This window comes from Neolamprologus brichardi, unplaced genomic scaffold (assembly GCF_056152115.1).
Source record: "Neolamprologus brichardi isolate AB-2024 unplaced genomic scaffold, ASM5615211v1 NODE_ptg000038l+_length_1369362_cov_1, whole genome shotgun sequence".
NCBI classification, from domain to species: Eukaryota; Metazoa; Chordata; class Actinopteri; order Cichliformes; family Cichlidae; genus Neolamprologus; species Neolamprologus brichardi.
This window is the reverse complement of record NW_028270040.1, coordinates 1,156,149-1,178,722: the sequence shown is the minus strand read 5'-3', so window position 1 is coordinate 1,178,722 and position 22,574 is coordinate 1,156,149. Positions and strand designations below refer to the sequence as shown.

Here is a 22,574-nt window from a genome sequence, read left to right as displayed (position 1 = left end):
ATGTCAGCGTGTGTTTGTGTTCATATTTCCACTGGTGAACAAAGATAGAAGGAAGAAGGATCCAGAGAAGGATAAAGGCAGAAAGAAGAAGTGTCACCTTTAAGCTGTCGTCTGGTTTCTGATATACGACAGTTCATTCAACAGGATGGCGCTTTCTGTCCTTATTGTGCTTAATTCAATTCAATTCAATTTTATTTATATAGCGCCAAATCACAACAAAAGTCGCCTCAAGGCGCTTCATAGATACAGAGAAAAACCCAACAATCATATGACCCCCTATGAGCAGCACTTTGGTGACAGTGGGAAGGAAAAACTCCCTTTTAACAGGAAGAAACCTCCAGCAGAACCAGGCTCAGGGAGGGGCGGGGCCATCTGCTGTGATTGGTTGGGGTGAGAGAAGGAAGACAGGATAAAGACATGCTGTGGAAGAGAGACAGAGGTTAATAACAGATATGATTCAATGCAGAGAGGTCTGTTAATACATAGTGAGTGAGAAAGGTGACTGGAAAGGAAAAACTCAATGCATCATGGGAATCCCCCGGCAGCCTACATCTATTGCAGCATAACTAAGGGAGGATTCAGGGTCACCTGGTCCAGCCCTAACTATATGCTTTAGCAAAAAGGAAAGTTTGAAGCCTAATCTTGAAAGTAGAGATAGTGTCTGACTCCTGAATCCAAACTGGAAGCTGGTTCCACAGAAGAGGGGCCTGAAAACTGAAGGCTCTCCCTCCCATTCTACTTTTAAATACTCTAGGAACAACAAGTAGGCCTGCAGAGCGAGAGCGAAGTGCTCTAATAGGGTGATATGGTACTACAAGGTCATTAAGATAAGATGGGGCCTGATTATTTAAGACCTTGTATGTGAGGAGCTTAGAATGTCCATATTTATTTTATCCAGATGTCTGTTTCCAGTGTGCTGACGCTTAAGTGATGTTTACTCGTTTTGATGTTCAAAAGTCGCTGCTTTGGTTTCCAAAGCAAACCTCAGGCTGGCAGATGCTGTTGCTCCCCTGGTTTCCTGTAAGCCTGTTGGCCATGAGCATGATGTGTGACACAATAATAAAATAAGCTCACCTGTGAAGCCCAAATGCACGTCGCTGAGCTCTATGTGATCTGTGAAAGTCTGCACCTTCCTAAAAATGCCTTCACAGCACTACAACTCCACATTGATCCTAGTAGTAGCAGTAGTGCAGAGCTTTGTGATAGCAAAGCCTGCCACCTTGTGGATTATATGTTAATAACATACAACTGGCTGGTATGAAAGGAATTCTTCTTTTAGTATTTTAATGGTGTGTAACGCTTGTTCAGTTTTATGTTTTACCATAATTACCAGGTCAGGTGACCGATCTGTTTCTGGAGCTGGCACCAAAGTAACCACACCAGTTGTGTGTTCAGGAACGTAGACCTTTACACTGACGGCCTTGAAATGTCCACTTTCACATTTAGCATCAGTTGCAGGCGTAGAATGGGTGTAAAGAGCGATATAGCATCTGTTTCTGAGAAGTGCAGACGATTACGATGCACCTTATTCCTCCAGTTATTTCCAGCAGGAGTTTCACTGGTGACCTGAGGTTTACGTGACCTTTCGCTGTCTTGCTCTATGACCTCAGTAAAGACGTGTGACTTATACATCACAGGTTGTTAGCTAGTGAGCGTGCAGCGCCCCTCAGATCCACAGTTCGTGTTCCCGGGATCGTGACTCGCTGATGATGTTTGGTTTTAAAAAGTCCTCCCTGTGTGGAGTGGGTTCACCAGTGGGTGACATCGCAGTGACTCGTCCAATCCAGGGAGAGTTTCTGGCTTCAGGTTGCATTAGTCATCATTGTTAGTCCGTGGAGGAAACCTGGGGTCTAATGTGGAGGCTGATGACATCCAGCAGCTTGTTCCAGGATACTGAAGCCCAAATACAACTTTGTCAGAGTGTGAGTGTGATTATTAGAAAGTGCTGAAGTCACAGTCACAGCGTTGTTGAATGTGACCTGGAGTAAAAATGCTCAAAGCAACAACACAAATATGTTTTAGGTGAGCAGAAAAGTGGAATACCAGCCTTTATTATTGGTCCATATCAGCCCATTAACCCTTTCATGTTGATTAGAGGAAACACACATCAGTCGACAACACCTGCCACCTTCTTTTATCTTTCGGCCGCTCTCTTCATGGGTGGATCGTTACCTCCATCTCATCCTGTCCCGAGCATCCACGCCCTCCTCTGAGCTCCTCCCCTGATCAGCCCTGTATACTGATAATACCTGCATGTGTCTAAAACGAGGCGTGCTTCCAAAGGTAAAAACACATTTGTTAACCATGAACTGAAGGATGGTCAGAGCTGAGGACGACTGACGTGACACCTTTAAACTTGACTAAATATGTTCAGTAGTTTTGGTAAACAGGCTTCACAAACATGTTCCAATCATGTATATGAAACATGCTCTGTAAACATTTACAGTCAGTGTGATTCATGACATGTTTTAACATTATTGCTGTTAGATCAGACAAACTGACTGTTTGTCTGTCTCAGTATCTTCATATTCATATCATGGATGGTGTGGAGTGGTGTTCTTCCTGTTAAAAGGGAGTTTTTCCTTCCCACTGTCGCCAAAGTGCTGCTCATAGGGGTTCATATGATTGTTGGGTTTTTCTCTGTATCTATGAAGCGCCTTGAGGTGACTTTTGTTGTGATTTGGCGCTATATAAATAAAATTGAATTGAATGGTCCGTGAGGCTGGATTCCAGCTTTTGCATCCAGAAAGAAAAATGAATAGTTGCACAAACTAACAGACTAGTTTCTCAGCTGCTGCATAAAACATCATGTTCAGTATCAGCATGCATTTATAGTTCCTGTATCGAGTATTCCTGATTAAAAGTAATGAATTGTGTTACCCACACATGTGCTGAGAACTGAAAGCTACAGCATTTGTTGACTTGTATTTTCATCCATGTCCTGGTTGAACTGGATTGTTCGTCATACTAATCAAAGCTGAAATAAAGCTGCTTTTTCCAGCTGTGTTGTCTGACGAAGAAGCCTGTGTTAAAAAAGCAACCGGCCAATCAGACGCGAGTGTCTAAGGCACATAATAACATGTTTCCTCACATAGTTTTTGCCCTGAGCAGAATAACAGTGGTGTTTTTGTTTGTGTGTAGAACACGGCCAGTCCATGGCTCCATAAGACTGCTGCTGCTGACAGTTTGGGAATGCTGAGCCACGTTCCTGTCCGGCCAGCCAGCGCCGATGCCCACCGCCCCCCTGTCAAGATGGCCCACACGAGCCCTCCGCTGTCAAAGACCAGCATGGATCTTCATAAAGAGTAAGCAGAAAGATCAGTGCTGTAGTTAAAGCTGCACCGTCACCGCGTTAATACTGATGAAACCTGGAATCATTGTTTCTCTGAATGTCAGTGAAAACTGAAAATATGAAAACAAACAGCTGCTGACGTTTGATGGGTTACACCCTGCAATACCAGATGAATCAATGTGACACAGAGCGACAGTCCCACAGTAGCTGGGTTGTGTTTCCCACCCCTGTGTTTGTGTCCTGTGGAGGGAAAAGCTCAAAGCGTTAGAGGAGGTGATGGCACATCAGGCCACAGGCTCCAGCTCAACAGATCAGAGGACAGATGATGGATGGTTTGATTAAGCGTTGACTTAAAAACACTTAATTAACATAAAGATCGTAGCTTGGCCACGTTGCCAAGAGTGGAGAAAATCCACGCTGAGGAAAAGAACTACTTCCTGTCAAACCAGACAGTCTCGCAGGTCATGGTACTCTAAGGAGTCTTCATTCTCCTTACAACACAAATGTTTCTTACTGAACCTCACACATGAAATGAAACATGTGACTGAGGGGAAGCAGGAGATTCTTTGGTGGCTTCAATATGCATTACAAAGTTAACTACTGTGGGTAATAAAGAAGCACAAAATATAGGAGCTGCTGAATATTTGCTTTGGACATTTGAACTCTTTACTTCAAAAGCTCCGTGTTCAGAGAGCGCTCACAGAGCAGACCTGAGGTGGCTCTGAGCTGCAGGGATACCTGCTCAGTCAGATGAAGTGGCACTAACGCCGTACTGAAGCTGTCATGTGTCCAGCACACAAGCTGGACCCAGAAGCAGAGACACACGCCAGGGTGCACGCAAAAAACTTTATTTTAACTAAGGGTGTCCCGGTCAAAGGAAAACACGCCAGGTAACTAGAAAACCAAGGGACCGGGAAATAACTCAGGAACGCCGTAATCGGGACTGTGGGAGGCTGCAGCAGGAAGAGGGTTACTGGGGAACGGAGAAATAACAGCATACGTGGGGAGAGAATTAATCTTAGGGTCCAGACGGGGCCGTGGGAACCGGAGGGAGGGGTGAGGGTCCGCGGGGAAACTCCAGGTGAATAGAGGAGACGAGTGCCAGGCGGGCAGGAAGACAGGCAGGAGAGGGCTCCAAACACGCCGAGCTGTTACCTAAGCGCACAAGGAAAGGGTTAGCATTTGTTCCAGCAAAAGAGAATTTTGCAACCGCCTTCACGTGGAAGCACGTTACCGCTGAGAGGCGACTGACGGACTGGCGTAGAGCAGCTGGCAGAGCTGGGTTAAACGGTCCACCTGATCGCCTGGGATGGGATGCAGGTCGACAGCCACACACGTGGGCGCGGGCATCCCGTCAGCTCCTCGGACACCGGCCGCGGACCATGACAGAAGCAGTCTACCCAGAATGCCATTCATTCAGCAGCTTGTAGCCGCCTTACACAACCAACATCACCCAACACAAAGCATGGCTGAGGTTAAACCATCCATCAGTTGTTTCTGAGCCATGAACACTGACCTGCACACACACATGCAGTCAGATCTTTCCTGCAGGAGCAGTTGTTGAAAAAGATGGTAAAAGCTTGTTTCATAAAGCTGAATATCTGTGCTGTCTGTGTGCAGAGATGTGGATAAGAAAGGCTACGTGGATCCCATGAGGACAATGACACTGGCACAGCTGAAACAGGAGCAGACGGACAGAAGTCGCACTCCGACAGGAAAAGACGTCCATCTGCAACGCCTTTACCTGGATCCCCACAGCAAGGCCCGCCTGACAAGTCCACAGGTACGTGGCTGCTCGCACACTCTCTTAATAAATACTCAGGCGGGTTGAGAGTAGCAGACACATTCAGTCATCAGAGCAGTACATTTGTCTGTCATGTGTAAATATTAAGGCTCAGCGCTCTACTCTGTTGTTTATCACTTTGTTAAGAAGCAAAGCTGATGCTGCACAGTTCCAGCTAAGCTTACACGGGGATCAGTTTGCATGTCAAATGCCTTTTCAGACATTTCTTTTCCATTTTCCATTTATTTTCTCTGCTTTAGTGACAAATGTAGGAGAAAGTGTGAGAGCGTTTCTTGCAGCTTCTGTTTTCTCCTCAGGAGGCGCTCCAGGCAGCAGACCGAGCCTGCAAGTACAAAGAGGAAAACCGTCAAATCCTGAAGGAGAGCATTGAGGTCGCTCCCTTCACGGCTAAAATCCAGCGCTCCATCGACCCTGCGATGGACAGAGAGAGAAGCAGAGATTCGAGCTTTTGTGTTCGGATGCCGGGTCTTCCCTCGCCAAGCCCCAAGACTAGCCACGCCCTCACTCATCCCATGCAGTCAGAAAAGAGCAACTATTACACCACGCTGTCCAACAGTGTGGTGAATGAGCCTCCCAGACTCTACCCCTCCAAAGACGTCGGTCCGTACTATGACAAAGTGTCGATCGGGGCCCCGGGGGTCGTGGCCGGCGTTGGGGCCGGCGTGCAAAGCCCAGGAGCTCTGTCCATGAGCAGCTACCACACCAGCTCCAAAAACTCCCTCTCCAAGCCCCCGCCTCTCATCAAGCACCAGCCGGAGGGAGGAGAAGGTTTGGCGGGAAAAATCACGGAGCAGCTCAGTCAGCAGGTGACCCTCGTCCAGCCGCAGCATCAGCTCCACGCCGCTGTGGACAGGATAGACCGTCGCAGCCCCGCTATTTCTCCTCCTTCCTCCACGTTGTCCTCTTCATCGTCAGCCTCCAACCAACACCATCACCATCATCACCTGCAGCAGCAGCAACAGCTCAGGGCAATGCCATCTCTCCACCGAGCACCTGTCTTCCATCCACCCACACAGCACGCGCTGGAACGCAAAGAGGCTGCAGAGCGGGAACGAGCCGCGCACGGCGGACGCCTCTCGCCACCAACCCTCACGCCCATTCAGCCGGTAACTGGTAGCAAAACATCAGCAGAGCAGCAGAAGCCCCCGACGCTGCTGCCAGAGCTCAGGGACATCAAAGGTCACGGGACTGCCGCCGCCATCACCTTTGTGGCCTCCGCCACGCCCGGAGAGATGGCGGCTCCAGATGGGTGCAAAGGCAGAGACTTGATCGAGGAACGAGGAGGGGTGTGCTCTGGAGATAAGGGGTTCTCTAAAAATAAGCCCCAGTCGGCAATGGCGTCGGTCATTGTGCGATCGTCTATAAAGTACGACAGTCCCGTTGGTGCTAAGAAATCTGGTGCTCTTATCCACAAAGAGCCCCCCCAGGGGAGGTTCTACACATCCAAGTTTCAGGACGAATGTCCACGACTGGGGGAGGGTTTAACAGAACCTGCAGCAGGGAGGGTCATTCAGCCCAACTTGAACCTGGAGGAGATCCGTTATAAAAAGGCTCCAGGTGTGGGAGGACCTGTGGGAGCCGGTGCTACAAACGCTGTGTGCAGGACTGCCATTTTAGTCTCCTCAGCCTTTGGCTCCCAGAGTAAAACCAGGAGCGCTACTCCTGAGCCAGTTTACTCGGCTCGATGTGACTTCGCAGCACTCAAAACTGGCACTGGGGGTCGGGTGCTGTGCCATATAAGACCAGAGACAGAAAAGGAGCTGCAGGAGGGCTTTGGCTCGCACGCATCTCCGGGGGTCTCTCTGAACCCTGCGAGTGTAGCAGGAGCGCCCCGCCCCAGCCCAAGCCTTACCCCAACACCTAGCTCAATCTCTGGCTCGAGTCAGCCTTACGCCTCTTCGTTTATCCACCTCAAGAAGCACAAAGCTGCTTTAGCTGCGGCGCAGTCCAGAAGCAACCTTCCTACTCCTCCCACGTCAGTCACAGCTGAAAATTCTTCCTTAACTGTGGATCTCACTGAGAAAACCCCAATTTCCAGCTCCCCGCCTCCACCTGCTACCAGTCAGGCCTCCTCGGTCTCGTTCGACAGCAGCAGCAGTAGCTCAGCGAGCAGGAGCACCACACCGGGCAAGTCCAGTCCCCTGCTCAATGGCCAGTCGCTGGGATCAGCCTTACCGAGCTCTGCGCAGCCCAACAACTACCACAAGCTGAAGAAAGCCTGGTTAACTCGGCACTCCGAGGAGGACAGGAACACAGCTACTACTACAAGCTCCAGTATGAAAGTGGAGAAGAGTCCCAGCACCACTACCACGAGCAACACAACAGCCATGTCAGAAATGATCAAGCCCTGTACTGTCAATCTCAGCGCCTCCACCTCCAACGAGGTCGAGATGAGCAAAGACATCGCGAGCAAAGCTGACAGAGACAGACAGCCTGAGGACAAGCTGGCCGGAGCTCCAGGAGGCGGCGAGGAGAGAAAAGTGGGGTCGAGGAGGGTGAACAAACGCACATACGAGTCCGGTTCGGAGAGCGGGGGAGATGATTCTGACACCAGCGAGAGCAAGATGGAGGGCCGAGCCAAGCGTCAGCCTAAACCGACCTACAAGAAGAAGCAGAACGACATGGCCAAGAAGAAAGGAGACAACGACAGAGAGGAGGACGACGTGAAGCCCAACGGCATCTTCAGATCAGCCCGAGAGAAGACTAAGCTCAAGCTGGCCAGCAGCAGTAAGTCCTCGCTCATGTCTCGCTGTTTGTCACTGCTGTTAGGGAGCATGCAGTGTTTTTGTCATAGCAGTGCAACTGGGCGCTGTGGGGGTAACAGAGCTCATTTACCCAATGAATGACCACACGATCAGTGTTAGCCAGAGTCTCTCACGTGTTCTCGGGAAGCTCGAAGGAACAAAACTGTGTAACACAGGGGTGGGCAAGTCCAGGCCTCGAGTGTCCTGCAGGTTTTAGACGTGTCCATGATCCATCACAGCTGATTTAAAGGACTAAATGACTCCTCAGCATTTCTGAAGTTCTCCAGAGGCCTGGTAATGAACTAATCATGTGATTCAGGTGTGTTACCCAGGGTGCGATCTAAAACCTGCAGGACACCGGCCCTCGAGGCCTGGAGTTGCCCACCCCTGGTGTAACAGATCAATGAATGATGAATGAATGAATGTGAGACCCATCGTCACTGCATTTATCCTCTTCCTGAACATAAACGGGCTATATTTGCAAAATGAGCAACTGCGATCATAAACTCAGGGAATATTTCGCAGTGCTCATACTCACGCACACCTTAAAGAGTCTGAACTCTTTCTGAGCACAGCTTTAGTATTTCTGTATGGCTTCACTTTTCAGACCTGGAAGCATCATCGTGCATGTTACAGAGTCCAGGTGAAGCTGTTGTTTGATGTAAAAAGCCTACATTTATAAATAAGTACATGTGTCTGACTAGGGATGGGTATCGTTTAGGTTTTATCCGATACCGGTGCCAAACCAGTACTTTTGAAACGGTGCCGGTGCTTAAACGGTGCTCAAACAATGGAGAACACAAACTTTGTCCAAAAACCTCTCATGTTTAACTGTTTTCCACTTTTTCTTTGGTCATTTTAGCCTTTTTGTCCAGGGTGAAGGGAGTATCTGCCATCAAACAAGAAGACAGCCGCATGTAGCTATGATGATGTTTGCTAGTTCACCTTACATGCATTAATGTAATAACGTGGTTAGCCTACTCAACGTAAATTACACATGAACAACATGAAGCGACTCACGCAGAGAAGAACGGCTGCTGCTGCATCATCATCCTCATCATTTCTGCTACACTGGCAGGGCTAGGGGCCAGGACTCTACTCTTCGGGTTTTTGGGGGATGTTGCTAACTCCGGGTCGATAACAGGCACCACACCCGCAGTAGATGTGCTCGGTGTGAGGTCTCGCAGCAAGCTATCAAATACGGCGCATTTCTCGGCTTTTAAAAAAACGCTATGCGTCGCCAGGTGTTTCATCAGATTTGAGGTGTTACCTCCTTTGACAGCATCACAGTATCACCTTAAAGCACTTGTTGCAGCTGCTGAGTTTGCATCTTTTGCTGTGAAGTACAGCCAGACTTTGACGCTTCGCTTTGGACATTTTTAATCTGTAGCTCTGCTCTAAAAGAACGTACGTACCTGGACCCGCCTACTATCCTCGGAAACGTAAAATGATTGGCTAGAATCTAAAGTGTGTCACAGCTCAGGAAACAAAAAAGCACCGAAATGTGCGCTGCTTTTCGGTCTGGTTACTACCGTTTATGTCAGAACCGGATACCGGTACCCATCCCTAGGTCTGACACATAATCACCTCCAGCTCAGCCTGACAGGTCCGTCCTGTGCAGTAAGGTTTCATCCATTATGAGTGTTCTGCCTCCTTTTTGTTATTATTCTTTTGTAATTATATTTGTTACAGTGACAGTGAAGATATCCTGATTCACAGGAATGACAGTTATGACCTCCCAGCTTTAGTTTCATTATCAGATAAAAGGTTGTTTGTGTAGATGCTAAACAACAACATCTGTGGCATGAAGCAACCATGTGACTGCTGGTCTCATATGAAGATATAATATTCATTCTTTCTGAAGGAAAACTGCTCGGATGCTTTTTTTAATCAAATGTCACATTACTCAGAGTGATTTCTGTAATTTCTCGAGACTTCAGATGAGAGAAAATGTGACAAAGACACGAGCACGTCTCCATCTACACCCTGCTTATAAAGAAATCTCATCTCTTTTATCTGATGTATTTTCTGTGTTTCTCTTGACGAGCAACATCTATGTTAATATTTCAGAATGAAGCGTAGTCACAGTTAATGATTCTGATGTTATGCATGTTAGATGGGATCCCTCGCTCTGTGCTCAAGGACTGGAGGAAAGTGAAGAAGCTGAAGCAGACGGGAGAGTCCTTCCTGCAGGATGATTCGTGTTCAGAAATTGGCCCCAACCTGCAGAAGTGTCGGGAGTGCAGGGTGGTCCGCAGCAAGAAAGGGGAGGAGCCCGCTCACTCGCCCGTCTTCTGTCGTTTCTACTATTTCAGACGGTAAAGCACTCACTCTGTGAGCGGTGATTCTCCTGCTTTATCTGTGCCACACCTGCTAAGATTTACCTGAAATGATCCGTCCAGGTCATGTTGATGTTGTTGTTTCCTCTGTGGTAATAAAGTCTTTGTTTGAAGCAGGCTGCCTGGGTGTTAGACGGTTTAACCCATCCTGGTTAACACGAGTCAGACTATTGAACTTTGTGTAACAAGTTAACAGTTGTTTGTGACATCAGGCCTCTTTGTGCTTCTGTTTGAGAGTAAAAGCTGCTTTAATGTGTGTGTGTCTGTTCCTGAAGTCTGGCACTTTAATGCTGGATTCAGAACAACGTCAGCTTGTGTTTAAAACTAGATGCGCTTTAAAAACACGTCACACTTTTGGTTTTTCTCAGCTATTTGATTAAGACTGTAAGGACAAAACACTTCTGAAATCAAAATGCAGTCGCTCATCACCCTGTTTGAACATTTTTATATTAGATGCGCTTCTTTCATCAGCCTACACGTGTGCACCACCTTACTGAGAGCGCCTTCATGCTTCTTCTCATCTAGGCTTTCCTACAGCAAGAATGGCGTCATCCGGATGGATGGCTTCTCCACTCCAGACCAGTTCGATGATGAGGCCCTCAGCCTGTGGGTCCCGGGGCCGATGGAGCAGAGCCACCTGGACCAAAGCACAGCCAAGTACATCCTGAGCTTCATAGGAGACAAGTTCTGTCAGATGGTTGCGACAGAGAACACTGCATCCAGCTGGATTAAGAAGGATGGTAAGTTTTCTCAAAAATAGCGTCAAAGTTTAGACGAACACGTCTCAGCGTGTTTTCCTCTGAACCTTTATCGTGTGTTTCAGCCAAGCTGGCGTGGAAGCGCGCAGTGAGAGGGGTGAGGGAGATGTGTGACGCATGTGAAGCCACACTTTTCAACATCCACTGGGTCTGTCAGAAATGTGGCTTTGTCGTCTGCCTGGACTGCTACAAGGCCAAGGAGAGAAAGAGCTCCAAAGGTCAGTTCACGAAAAGTCAGAAACGGTTGAACCGGAGTCTTTTTCAGTAACATGTGCGTGCATGTAACCTTCCTCTCCAGACGTCTTACGTCTGAGTGTGGTGGGTGTTGTTCACTGTGTGACTTTTTTCTCACTGTGATCAGATAAAGAGCTGTATGGATGGCTGAAGTGTGTTAAAGGCCAACCCCACGACCATAAACACCTCATGCCAACCCAGATCATCCCTGGCTCAGGTACGGTCCAGCTGGTTGTGTTGCTATTGAACAACAGCTGGTGTGTAGTTTTATGACTGAATGATACTTTTCAGCACGATTTTTTAATATTGTGTGTTGTTTGATTTTGACATGTTTCAGTGCTGACAGACTTGGTGACGTCCATGCACTCCCTGAGAGAAAAACACAACATAAGCTCTCACTGTCCCTGTGCCAGCAAACAGAGCCTTCTCACCAAACTGCCTGCCACCAACGGAGTCTCACAGGTACCACGCCCTCCTCCAGTCAATCACATCCTGACTCACTGAAGAGCAGCATAGTGCAATGCTGACTGTGATTGTTAGTGGTGTTAATGTAGAGTGAGATAACATATCAGGATGATGGACTAATTTGGAATGGGTGCATGGCCCAACACGCTGAGAGTTAGCTGAAATGAACATGACATGTATGTTGTATCACAGCAACCCCGCACTTTGGATTTCTTCAGGTTTTTAGTCACACTTCGATATAGAGATAAAGGCCTGTGTGTTTGCTCAGCAGTGCACACACAGAGCAAATCTACTTCCTCTGACATTGGATTTGTGTTACATTGAAAACACTTGTTCTCTGACTCATTTCATTAATTTCCATGATACAGAGCAGACCGTGTAATACCACAGGATGGTGCAGCACGTCAGTCTGGCCTCAACTGCAACACAAAATGATGAATCGCAGATGGTTTATTTATACAACAGCAAATCACAACAGCAGGCGCCTCAATGCGCTTTATATTATAAGGTCGACCCTACAATAATAGATACAGAGAAAAGCCCAACAATCATATGACCCCCTATGTGCAGCACTTTGGCGACAGTGGGAAGGAAAAACTCCCTTTTAACAGGAAGAAACCTCCAGCAGAACCAGGCTCAGGGAGGGGCGGGGCCATCTGCTGTGATTGGTTGGGGTGAGAGAAGGAAGACAGGATAAAGACATGCGCTGGAATGACAGCTCATAAGACAGATATGTTAAGTGGGACCACTGGGAAATGAGTGCTGTCACCAGTAAACCACATTTGATTGCAAAGAAAAGATAAAATGGGATCAAGAGAAAACTGCAGAATAGCTTTCAGCGCTGGGCATGACTCGTAAAGCAAAATGATTGATGATAGATATCGATCGGCCGTTCACAGCTGTAAGCACTGACCGTCTAAAGTGATAGGTAGGGTGGGGGCAGTCTTTTATGACATTGTTATGATGCTACCTGTGTGGCACAGACTAGATCAACATGTCGCTGTGATCCACTGCTGAGAGACACAGAGGACCTGCAGCCTACACCAGCCTCACTGAGTCATGGTTAATAGCGTTTACATACAGAAATGGCATCATTGGTCCATCAGTCACTGCAGTAGAGTTAATCATAAACTGGTTCAGTAGTAAGTGAACCAAAAACAGGTGCTATTATCTGGGCTTGTCTATCTAATGAATGGTGGACTTTAAGCAGGCTTAACAGTCGTTCTCTAACAGGTTTGTGGTCAAGCTCAGCTGTGCAATAATACAACAGCTGTGTGTGGTGATCATAGCTATCTATTAACCTGTTACCTAGGGAATATCAATACTGTGGACAGGCATTTTGCTTGGTCACTGTTTAAATAAAGTTTATTCTTCCTCTGACATGAAGGCTTTGTGATTTCATGCAGTTGAGTTCATCTAACTGTTCCTTCTGTCCAGGTTCTGCAGAATGTTCTGAATCACAGCAACAAGCTGTCCCTGGTGAAAGCTGAGCCAGGCGCTCTGCAGACCTCTGACCTCGGAGGAGTTAAGTCAGAAACGAACGGAGGAGGCGGTGGAGGAACCAGTCCAGGTAACGATGGTGCAAATGCTCCCATCACCCCGCCAGAGTCCCAGTCGCCTCTGCACTTCCTGGCAGACTTGGCAGAGCGGAAATCCAGGGAGGAAAAGAAAGGTGAGAGGAACAGAAGCCACAAATTATATTAATAATCTGTCCACACCATTAACTTTAAGTTTAAACGTTTCGCTGAATGTGTAGTTTGGCTCCGTCCTCTTTTTGTAACAGAAAACAAAGAGTCGGTGGTGCTGGGTAAATCTGTGAAGGAGGACAAAGAAGGGGACAGCCTGGAAGTCCTGCAGCAGTGTAAGACCCCCTCACTGGGTAACAGTACAGAGCAGGGCTCCACACTCAGAGATCTCCTCACCAGCACAGCAGGGAAGCTGAAGCTGGGCTCCACTGACGCAGGAATAGCCTTTGCTCCTGTCTACTCCACTGCTTCACAGGTACACACAGTCATGCTGTGTTCAGTGTTTAAATATGATTCATACAGGTATAGCCACTTAAAATGGCCTAAACAGCAGATATGGCAATGTGTTGTGTCGCCACCAGGGGGAGCTGTGCAGAGGCACATTCATTTATGTAGCTTTTAAAGTGCACAGGCACTCTGTAACTATACCAGAATCATTGAGCCTAAATACTGATACAGACATCTGTGTGTAGCAGATCAAATACAGATTGTGCAAACTGAACAAGCAGGAGACAGGAAGTGATGCGTGCACTCTGATTATTGGTGACTTCTGATAATGAAAGCATAAAGTGATTATTTAACTGCACTGCTAATGTTCTCGCATAAAATGCAGAAACTAGATGTGAATTAATTCATTTCTGGATCCTGAATGCAGCAAGTTTTTTTTCTGCACATCTCTGATTGCTGCAATAATTTTAAGGGCAATATTTTTCAGGGACAGATAAGAGAGCCCAGACTATCATTGGGTCAGCGACAAATATGCTCTCCATGCCTGGCTGTGGTTCTGAGCACACGTACACAGCCCTCTTTGCAGGAAGTATTTACAGAACAGTTATAAAAATCATTTCCCCAAACTTTATTTTTAAAATTAGGCCTGTATAGATCCTCAGTCATCCAGGTCATGGTAGTCTGAGGAGCTTGGAGCGAAAAGTGACTGGACTGGAAGTTTCAGCCGAGAAGCTTCTTAGTTCTAATCGGGTCTCTGGCAGCGGTTTCACCCCACACTTCTGCTGTCTTGGTTCATTGGATGAGCCACATGATCAACAGTGGGTCAGCCACCCTCTAAAGAGAGGGCTCCCACTAGGACCTAAATACCCGGGAACTCTCCACCATTTGGTCTTAGAACTGAAGAAGCTTTCTGGATCAGAGATGAGACGCCTTCAAGAAACTTAAAGAAGTCAGTTCTCTTTTCAAGCTCCTTCTTTCAGGAACTGAGGGAATCAGAGAAAGACCAACCTTCAAACACAGTGACAATCTCTCGTCGCTTAGTCACAATATAGACAAGTGATGGGTGGCTCAAGACTTTTGCACAGTTTAAAGACATTTAAAGGATAAATTAAGTTGTAACCCAACAAAACAAATGCAGGACATGCTCACAATTCAAACAGGAGTCTGAACAAGTAACAAAGCAGCAAACAGTAGGATAACTGATCACCTCCACTTCTGTTTGTGGATGTAAGAGGATGTTTGTGTGCAATCATTTATTTTTTTATTTATTTCAATTTCTTTTAAGCTGCATCTATTTTTTTACATTTTTGCTCCAAGCAGCCAGACGTTTGTGTAATTGTCTAAACCCAAAATTGTCTCACTCCAACCAATCACAGCAGATGGCCCCGCCCCTCCCTGAGCCTGGTTCTGCTGGAGGTTTCTTCCTGTTAAAAGGGAGTTTTTCCTTCCCACTGTCGCCAAAGTGCTGCTCATAGGGGGTCATATGATTGTTGGGTTTTTCTCTGTATCTATGAAGCGCCTTGAGGCGACTTTTGTTGTGATTTGGCGCTATATAAATAAAATTGAATTGAATTGAATTAAATTAAAGCGGCCTCGAGCCATCGTTCTCCCGTCTTTCTGAAACTCTTTGGACATTGGCTGCTGTTTCAGTCCAGTCCTACCCGACCACTTTCCCATGTTCCAGCATAATGTAAAGAAAAGAAACAGAAACAGAAGCCACAGTCACAGTTTTTATTTCCTGTAATATGTGTGATCCTCTTTCCTTTTTCTGTAGACTGGGAAGGGTGGGCGGAGCATGCCCAATATCCTCGATGACATCATTGCTTCGGTTGTAGAGAATAAAATCCCCGCCAGCCGCCAGAACATCACCGCTAAGTTGTCAGCGAAGCAAGAGCCCATCACCCTAAGTATCAACAACAACGCCCCAGCTGAGGAAGCCAAAGCAGAGAAGAAAAAGGCAGCGCCTGTTACTGCAGCAGAAGCAGAGGACTCGAGCAGTCAGTATCCAGACATCCCTCACTGCTGGCTGAACAACAGACAGCTGCTGTGGCTCAGAGATCACCGCAACCAGAACAACTGGAAGCTCTTCAGAGAGTGTTGGAAGCTCGGACAGGTGCACATCCGTGTTACAGCAAGTTTAGCAGCGCTCCACTGAGCTTTATCACCCTGGTGTTGAGATGCATTTTGTGTCTTGTGTGTCTGTGTAGCCGGTGCTGGTGTCTGGGATCCATAAGCGACTGAATGCCAGTCTGTGGAAGGCCGACTCCTTCAACCAGGAGTTTGCAGACCATCAGGGAGACCTCCTGAACTGTAAAGACCAGGTGCTGTCCAACTCTGGGATCAAGGAGTTCTGGGATGGATTTGAAGACATCACCAGTAAGTTCTTCTGCATTTAGTCTTGTGAGCATTACTATGGTAAACCATCAGTGACCGAGCCTGACTGGATCCTTTGCTTTGTCCAGAGCGACCAAAGTCCAAAGATGGCGAGCCCATGGTTTACCGACTGATGGACTGGCCATCTGGAGAAGAGTTTATGGCCCTCATGCCTTCAAGGTACACGGCACCGGTGTTCAGACTGCTTTTAAAAGGTCTAAAGATGCGTAAATGACTCAGTAGTGACGATGAAGCCGTCTAAATACAAGTATTCATTGCAGATATGATGACTTGATGAAGAACCTGCCTCTGCCAGAGTACTCTGATCCAGAAGGGAACCTCAACCTGGCTTCTCACCTGCCTTCATTCTTTGTCAGGCCAGATCTGGGGCCAAGGCTCTGCTGTGCCTATGGTAAGAGGAGCCGTCAGTTTATGTCTAGCAGGTCCAGATTCTGCTCATCAGAGTCAACTTTCTGGGATTCATCGTGACATTTATTTCCTTATTTCATGTTTCTTTCTTTGTTCCTACAAAGAAACATGAAAATGATGCTGAGTGTGTCAAGGTTGCCTCCACGTTCACAGTTGGAGTCGAGGTTTCCCAGAAAACTTGTACACTTTAACCATTTTCGTTATTTTGAGTTTCAGTCACCAGAATATAAAAACTACACATTTAAAGGTCTTAAATCGCATCTTATTTACCAGCTCATTACTTTTTTGGCGTAGGAGCAGGATGACCACATATATAATGTGGGTGATCGTGGCTCAAGAGTTGGGAGTTCGCCTTGTAATCAGAAGGTTGCTGGTTCGAGCCCCGGCTCAGACAGTCTCGGTTGTTGTGTCCTTGGGCGAGACACTTCACCTACTGGTGGTGGTCAGAGGGGCCGATGGCGCGATATGGCAGCCTCGCTTCTGTCAGTCTGCCCCAGGGCAGCTGTGGCTACAATGTAGCTGCCTCCACCAGTGTGTGAATGGGTGGATGACTGGGTGGTCCCTAGGGGGGGGGACTAGTAAAAGTGCTATATAAATACAGGCCATTTACCATAATACTCAGAATTATGTGTATAAAGTTCTGCACATGCATTCTTTTAAGTGCTCTTATGGTGTCACTGTAGGCGTAGCTGCATCTCAGGACCAGGACTTTGGGACTGCAAAACTCCACGTGGAAGTCTCCGATGTGGTCTCTGTTCTGGTCTATGTTGGAATAGCCAAAGGCAATGGAGTCCTGTCCAAAACTGGTAAGACTGGTGAAACGTGTGGACTAACAGGAGCTGTTTTATACCTGAGAGAAACTTTTTGTCAAAGAGTCAAAATGAAGAAAACTAAACATGAGTTAATCTGTGGTTTGTTTACTGTGTCATAAACTAAATGACTGTTAGTTTACATCGATAGATACATGGATACAGTTTGACAAAGGTCATTGTTAAAAAATGATAATAAGTGAACGACATGAGTTTGTTTTTCTGAAGGAGTGTTGAAGCGTCTGGAAGAGGAGGATCTAGATGAGGGGGTTCGAAAGAGATTAAAAGACTCGAGTGAAACACCGGGGGCGCTGTGGCACATCTACCTCAACAGAGACATGGACAACGTCAGAGACTTCCTGCACAAGGTCGGCACTCACAGAAAAACGTGATTATGTGAATTTAATTTAGTGAATTTGACCTAAAAACCCCTTTTCCTCCCCTTCAACAACAACCACCTCAGCTGTCTAAGGAGCAGGGTTTGGACGTGTCGCTGGACCAGGACCCCATCAGAAAGCACGTGTGGTACCTGAGCAGGAAGCAGCGTCAGCGGCTGCTGGATGAGCATGGAGTCCAGGGCTGGACAGTCGTTCAGTTCCTGGGAGACTCTGTCCTTATACCTGCAGGGGCCATGCATCAGGTGTTTACCACACACACACACACACACACACACACTGATCACTAACTGATAAGGACAACATGTCCAACTCTACCAAATATAATGCAGCAGAAATGAAATCAGTCTAATAGTCGGTGGCCTCTTTGTGAACGGCACAATTAAAATAGAGGAAGTGATGGTGTTTGATGTTTTATAGTGTAGTATTCAGTCTAGTTTACATTTTCATTATTTATCATTATTCTTGTTGCACAGTGGAGCTTTCACACAGTTTAGTAATGTTGTGATTGTACATAATATTGTGGCAGCAGATTGTTTACATGAACTAGTAATTTTGAGTGTGGCTGAGCTGCTGCTGGGTCAGGTTTCAAAGACGTCAGGATCTGCGTGCATGGAGTTTTAAACAGTCATCAGCTGTGAGGACTGGTTACTATAGTAACTAACTAACTAGAAACGCACACACAGCCGCCAAACAAGATTCAAGTTTTGAAACAAATTCTTCCCCAGAGAAAACTATCAGGAAACATCTTTCACTGTGAGGGAAAGAAGTTTCCAGTCTACAAAATATCCCATTATTACATTACACTATCATATCTGTAGTGTTTATCATATTGACATGGTAACGGTGTAAAGACACATGGTTGGCTATGGGGGAGAGACGTGGAGGAGGCTGCGCTTCGTTTCTGAGAGAACCACACATGCTGTCTCAAAGTGAACGTGACCGAGTGAAAGAGGACGATGAAGCTACGCTCTGATGTACCGTATTTCCCGGACTACAAAGCGCACCCGAATATTAGCTGCACAAGCTAAAATCAGGGGAAAATCCTGTTTTGTACATATATTAGCCGCACCTGACTAAAAGCCGCAGGTGTTTCAATGTTGACTTATCATATGTAAGAAAATATGCACAAAGGGAATTGTCAGGAAACAGATGGCTGTTTGGAGACACACCCCTTTTATTAATATTTTGAAAACAAGTTACGGGTACATATTTGCATAACTCTTTAGGTATATGTACAAGTAGCAGTAATTACAGGTACGAAACATGTACTGTGCTTCATAAACGAGTAACAAATGTAGTACATAACAATAACCTACAGCACACCAGAAAAATAGATTCGGCCTACCTTTTAGGCTCAGGTGCAGTGACACGGCTTTAACAAGAAGAAAAGTCAGTCACTCACCACCATCTTTCTCTTCTTCCTGCGCACTAAAACCACCAAAGTCCTCTTCTCCAGTGTCGGATACGAACAGGCTCAGGATGGCTTTGTCATCCACTCTCCGCTTCTCTCCTTCGTTGTCACTTTCAAAACCAAACAAATCCTCGTTGTCAGTGTCAGAGTCGAACACCCTCAGAAGGGCCGTGGCGGTGTCCTCCTCTCCATCATGCAGCAGTCCAGCCCTTCGAAATCCGATGGTGATCGTGGATGTTTTCACACTTTTCCACGCTGTCAGATTACACCGGTGGAGTTGAGCATAACTTGCTTTTTGCAAGTTTATCGCCGCTCGTCATCCACGCCTCCCGCTGAACGAGTAGCGCTACTTTGAAGTTTGTTTTTCGCGCTACTTGTACGGCACTACGTTGCCTGGTGGACGGACATGTGACCAACATACCACTCTATAACCCCGATCCTTCCACGAGGCAACGTAGTGCCGTACAACAGCGGAACAAACAAAACAAATCGTCTTACGATATCACAAAAATTATGGACAATCCATAGAAAAGCCGCAGGGTTCAAAGCTTGTGCAAAAAGTAGCGGCTTATAGCCCGACAATTACGGTATATAATACACATGTAGAGCAAAAGGTTTGGACGGGAAAGAAAGACTTTTGTTTCACATTATTCTCCACACTCTGTTTTTAGAGCAGGTCACATGATCGTTCAGTGGCAGGAAAAATCTCATTTTTCTTAATATTTATACTGATGTTGTGAAAAAACCATAAAAGATATCAAAGCATGGTTTTAGTCATTAACAGTCCAAAGTCTTGTGACGCGTGTGATGTTTGATGTTTCTGTGATCAACTCTGGAAGCAGTAGGCCTTCAAAGTGGCCCGCGTTTGTGCCTTTTCTCAGATGTGTTCCCATTCAAATGAATGGGGAACAATTAAAAATCTATTAGTTTTAGGGAATTTTGCAAAAAACACGAATTGCCACCAAAATCCCCGGCACACCATACCCAATCGAGTAAGTGTTGTCTCAAAGCTACGACGCGTCTCGCTGCAAAATTTTAGGCAGAAGAAGAAGAATATTAAATGTGCACAGGCACACTTAATTATCAACGTGTTTGGCTTATTTTTACATGATATTCTGTGTTGTTATAAATTCCTCTGTGATTCCTGTAGGTCCAAAACCTCCACAGCTGTGTTCAAGTCATCAATGACTTCGTGTCTCCTGAGCACGTGGCTAACTCCTTCCACCTGACCCAGGAGCTACGACCCAACAACGAGGAGGTCAACTATGAAGACAAACTACAGGTAACACAAAGGTGTCAGCAGACACACGAGCACACAGTCTCGTTGTGGTTAAAGCTCTGTGGCTGAGAGTTAGACTGCGTCTTCATATCGTCTGTATTCTGCTTTTCTGCTGTGTTTGTGTTTGAAAACCAAAGCAAAGTCTATCAGAGGGGCAGTCATCATCAGAGGTATCTTATTGTGTCAGATAACGACATGAAAATGCTCCACAGGGGCACCAACACTGCAAACACAGTGGGAGGTCAGGTTCAGTGACTCTTGGTGAAGCCTAGCAGCTAGCAGCTAGCAGCTAGCAGCTAGCAGCTAGCAGCTAGCAGCTAGCAGCTAGCAGCTAGCAGCTAGCAGCTAGCAGCTAGCAGCTAGCAGCTCTACATGAGTCAGTCAGAGCAGCCATACCTTCACTGATGCTGCACACTTGTTATGAAATATCCACAGAGGGGGAAAAAAACATTTTGGGGGGGCAGACTGTGAACACAGCTTTTAATGCTGGTTGGTTATATGGAAATCTATGGGAATGAACTTGTTTGTGGAGCCTCAAGGGGTCCTTAGAGGAACGGCAGCTTTTCCAAAGGTTGCTGCTTGACGTTTGACATTTGAACATAATTCTTGTAAAAGAAATGGATGAGGTGCAGCACTTACACGTCTCGCCTTGCTCTTTCCCTGCAGGTGAAGAACATCCTGTATCATTGCGTGAAGGAGGCGGCGAGTTCCCTTAAAAAGAGCGGCTCTGAGAAAGACGACGAGGAACACAACTCATGATGCCCTCTCAGCCTCGTTCATGCCTTCCACAGATGGCTGTGACTCCATCAGCACCTCGCCCTTTCTACACCCTCCTCCTTCTGCCATGGAGGGCTGTGTCACGTGACCACGACAAATGGCTGGCTCAAAGCTGGTCATGTGATCCAGAGGACCTCACAGTGTGACCCACATTCATGTCACACATCCAGTGGCCAGTGAGAGGCACTGCCGCCCTTGTCATCACCCCAAACCTTTAGTGCCAAGAGGAGCCAAATTGAAGAGCAGCTGGGCTGAGAGGGCTGAAAGCCCCACAGGCTCCAAACACAAAACGGATGCTGGCTGGGAGCCTCACTAGAGCCAGTGTGATGGAGTGAATCAGCACTACAAACCTCCAAACTCATAAAATGCCGTTTCCACGGAGGCTCAGACTGTAGCAGCACTGGTGCAGCCACGCTCACTGCTTTGGATGATAAAGGCCAGGAACTTTAACCTATGGCAGCAGCTAACACAGCTGATGGCGTCAGCATCACCAGCAGCATTAGGATCAAAACTGGCATCTCTGATGTTTCGAAAGGCAAAAAGACACACGAGGGCGGAAAATGCAAACCAGAAATCTCAGATGTTTTCGTCAGTAGCCTCTGCTGCTCCCTCGTTTGTTCCTTCGTGTCAGTTCTCGTCCTTTTTCTAGTTTTGTTGTGCTTTTTTTTAGGATTTCTTTCATCTAACCTTGTTTTATCTCCTCTGTGAAGATGTATTTATTTCATAGCTCTATTAAATGCAGTGTTATTGAAACAAAATGCATTATGTAAATGTGAGTTGTACAGTTTGTTTTCTTTTGCTGTTTTTCAGTTGTGATACGGCTCTACTGTGATGGAGGACACACACACACACACACACCAGCTAATGCCTGTACTTTGGGAAATGTTGACGCTCTACAGTCCTCATGCCATAAATACATTTTCTGAAAACGACCTGCCAAACTATTGTAGACTGTGTAAAGTTGTATTATGTAAAGGAAAAACAAACATGGCTTATACACGTCAGCATTTTATGAAAAAAGTATTTGCTGTAAAAATGAGACATTTACAGAAAAGATGTAATTTATTTAAGAAAAGAATTGATTGTCTTGTTTTTGTTAAGATTTACTATGGTGACATTTTGAAGTTAAAAAATAAAATAAAGAAAAAATGAACTATAATATGTACATATATACATCCACTGAGGTATTTTTTTAAAACATGGCTTGCTTCAATTTCAAATTTTAACTTGCAAGTGTTACATGCTTTGTACATTGAAGTTCAAAAGGGTTTTACATTTTCCATTAAAATGGATTTATCTAAGATTTGCTTTTGTGTTTTTGATTGAGGGCTGAGGGTGAACGGGAGCTGCTCACAGGGTGCGATCCAAAACTCCCTCCTGTCTCCTTTTTCCGACCTTTCCCGACTGATAAGGACGTCGGACGATGAGTCCAAACGACGTCACAGCGGTTTCCTTAATGTGACACAGGATGTGTTGAAACTACAATGTG

The 22,574-nt window shown here is 46.4% G+C and overlaps 1 protein-coding gene across 5 annotated transcripts in view; it reads left to right on the top strand.

Moving 5' to 3' along the window:
- Positions 1-22,386, top strand: part of jmjd1cb (jumonji domain containing 1Cb) — a 115,082-nt gene extending 92,696 nt beyond the window's left edge. For 3 of the 5 annotated variants that reach the window (XM_087837018.1, XM_087837016.1, XM_087837019.1), the window contains 19 exons: positions 3,142-3,305; positions 4,913-5,075; positions 5,393-7,823; positions 9,957-10,158; positions 10,705-10,919; positions 11,003-11,155; positions 11,299-11,388; positions 11,509-11,633; positions 13,074-13,308; positions 13,393-13,637; positions 15,384-15,722; positions 15,817-15,985; positions 16,072-16,162; positions 16,264-16,394; positions 17,095-17,217; positions 17,449-17,588; positions 17,684-17,860; positions 20,180-20,311; positions 20,975-22,386. In XM_087837018.1, coding sequence (XP_087693144.1) covers positions 3,142-3,305; positions 4,913-5,075; positions 5,393-7,823; positions 9,957-10,158; positions 10,705-10,919; positions 11,003-11,155; positions 11,299-11,388; positions 11,509-11,633; positions 13,074-13,308; positions 13,393-13,637; positions 15,384-15,722; positions 15,817-15,985; positions 16,072-16,162; positions 16,264-16,394; positions 17,095-17,217; positions 17,449-17,588; positions 17,684-17,860; positions 20,180-20,311; positions 20,975-21,067 — 5,418 coding nt within the window. In that variant the 3' untranslated portion in view covers positions 21,068-22,386. The remainder of the gene's footprint in view (positions 1-3,141; positions 3,306-4,912; positions 5,076-5,392; positions 7,824-9,956; positions 10,159-10,704; positions 10,920-11,002; positions 11,156-11,298; positions 11,389-11,508; positions 11,634-13,073; positions 13,309-13,392; positions 13,638-15,383; positions 15,723-15,816; positions 15,986-16,071; positions 16,163-16,263; positions 16,395-17,094; positions 17,218-17,448; positions 17,589-17,683; positions 17,861-20,179; positions 20,312-20,974) is intronic. The other 2 variants (XM_087837017.1, XM_087837020.1) reach the window with 1 other exon arrangement.
- The last annotated feature ends 188 nt before the right edge of the window (positions 22,387-22,574 follow it).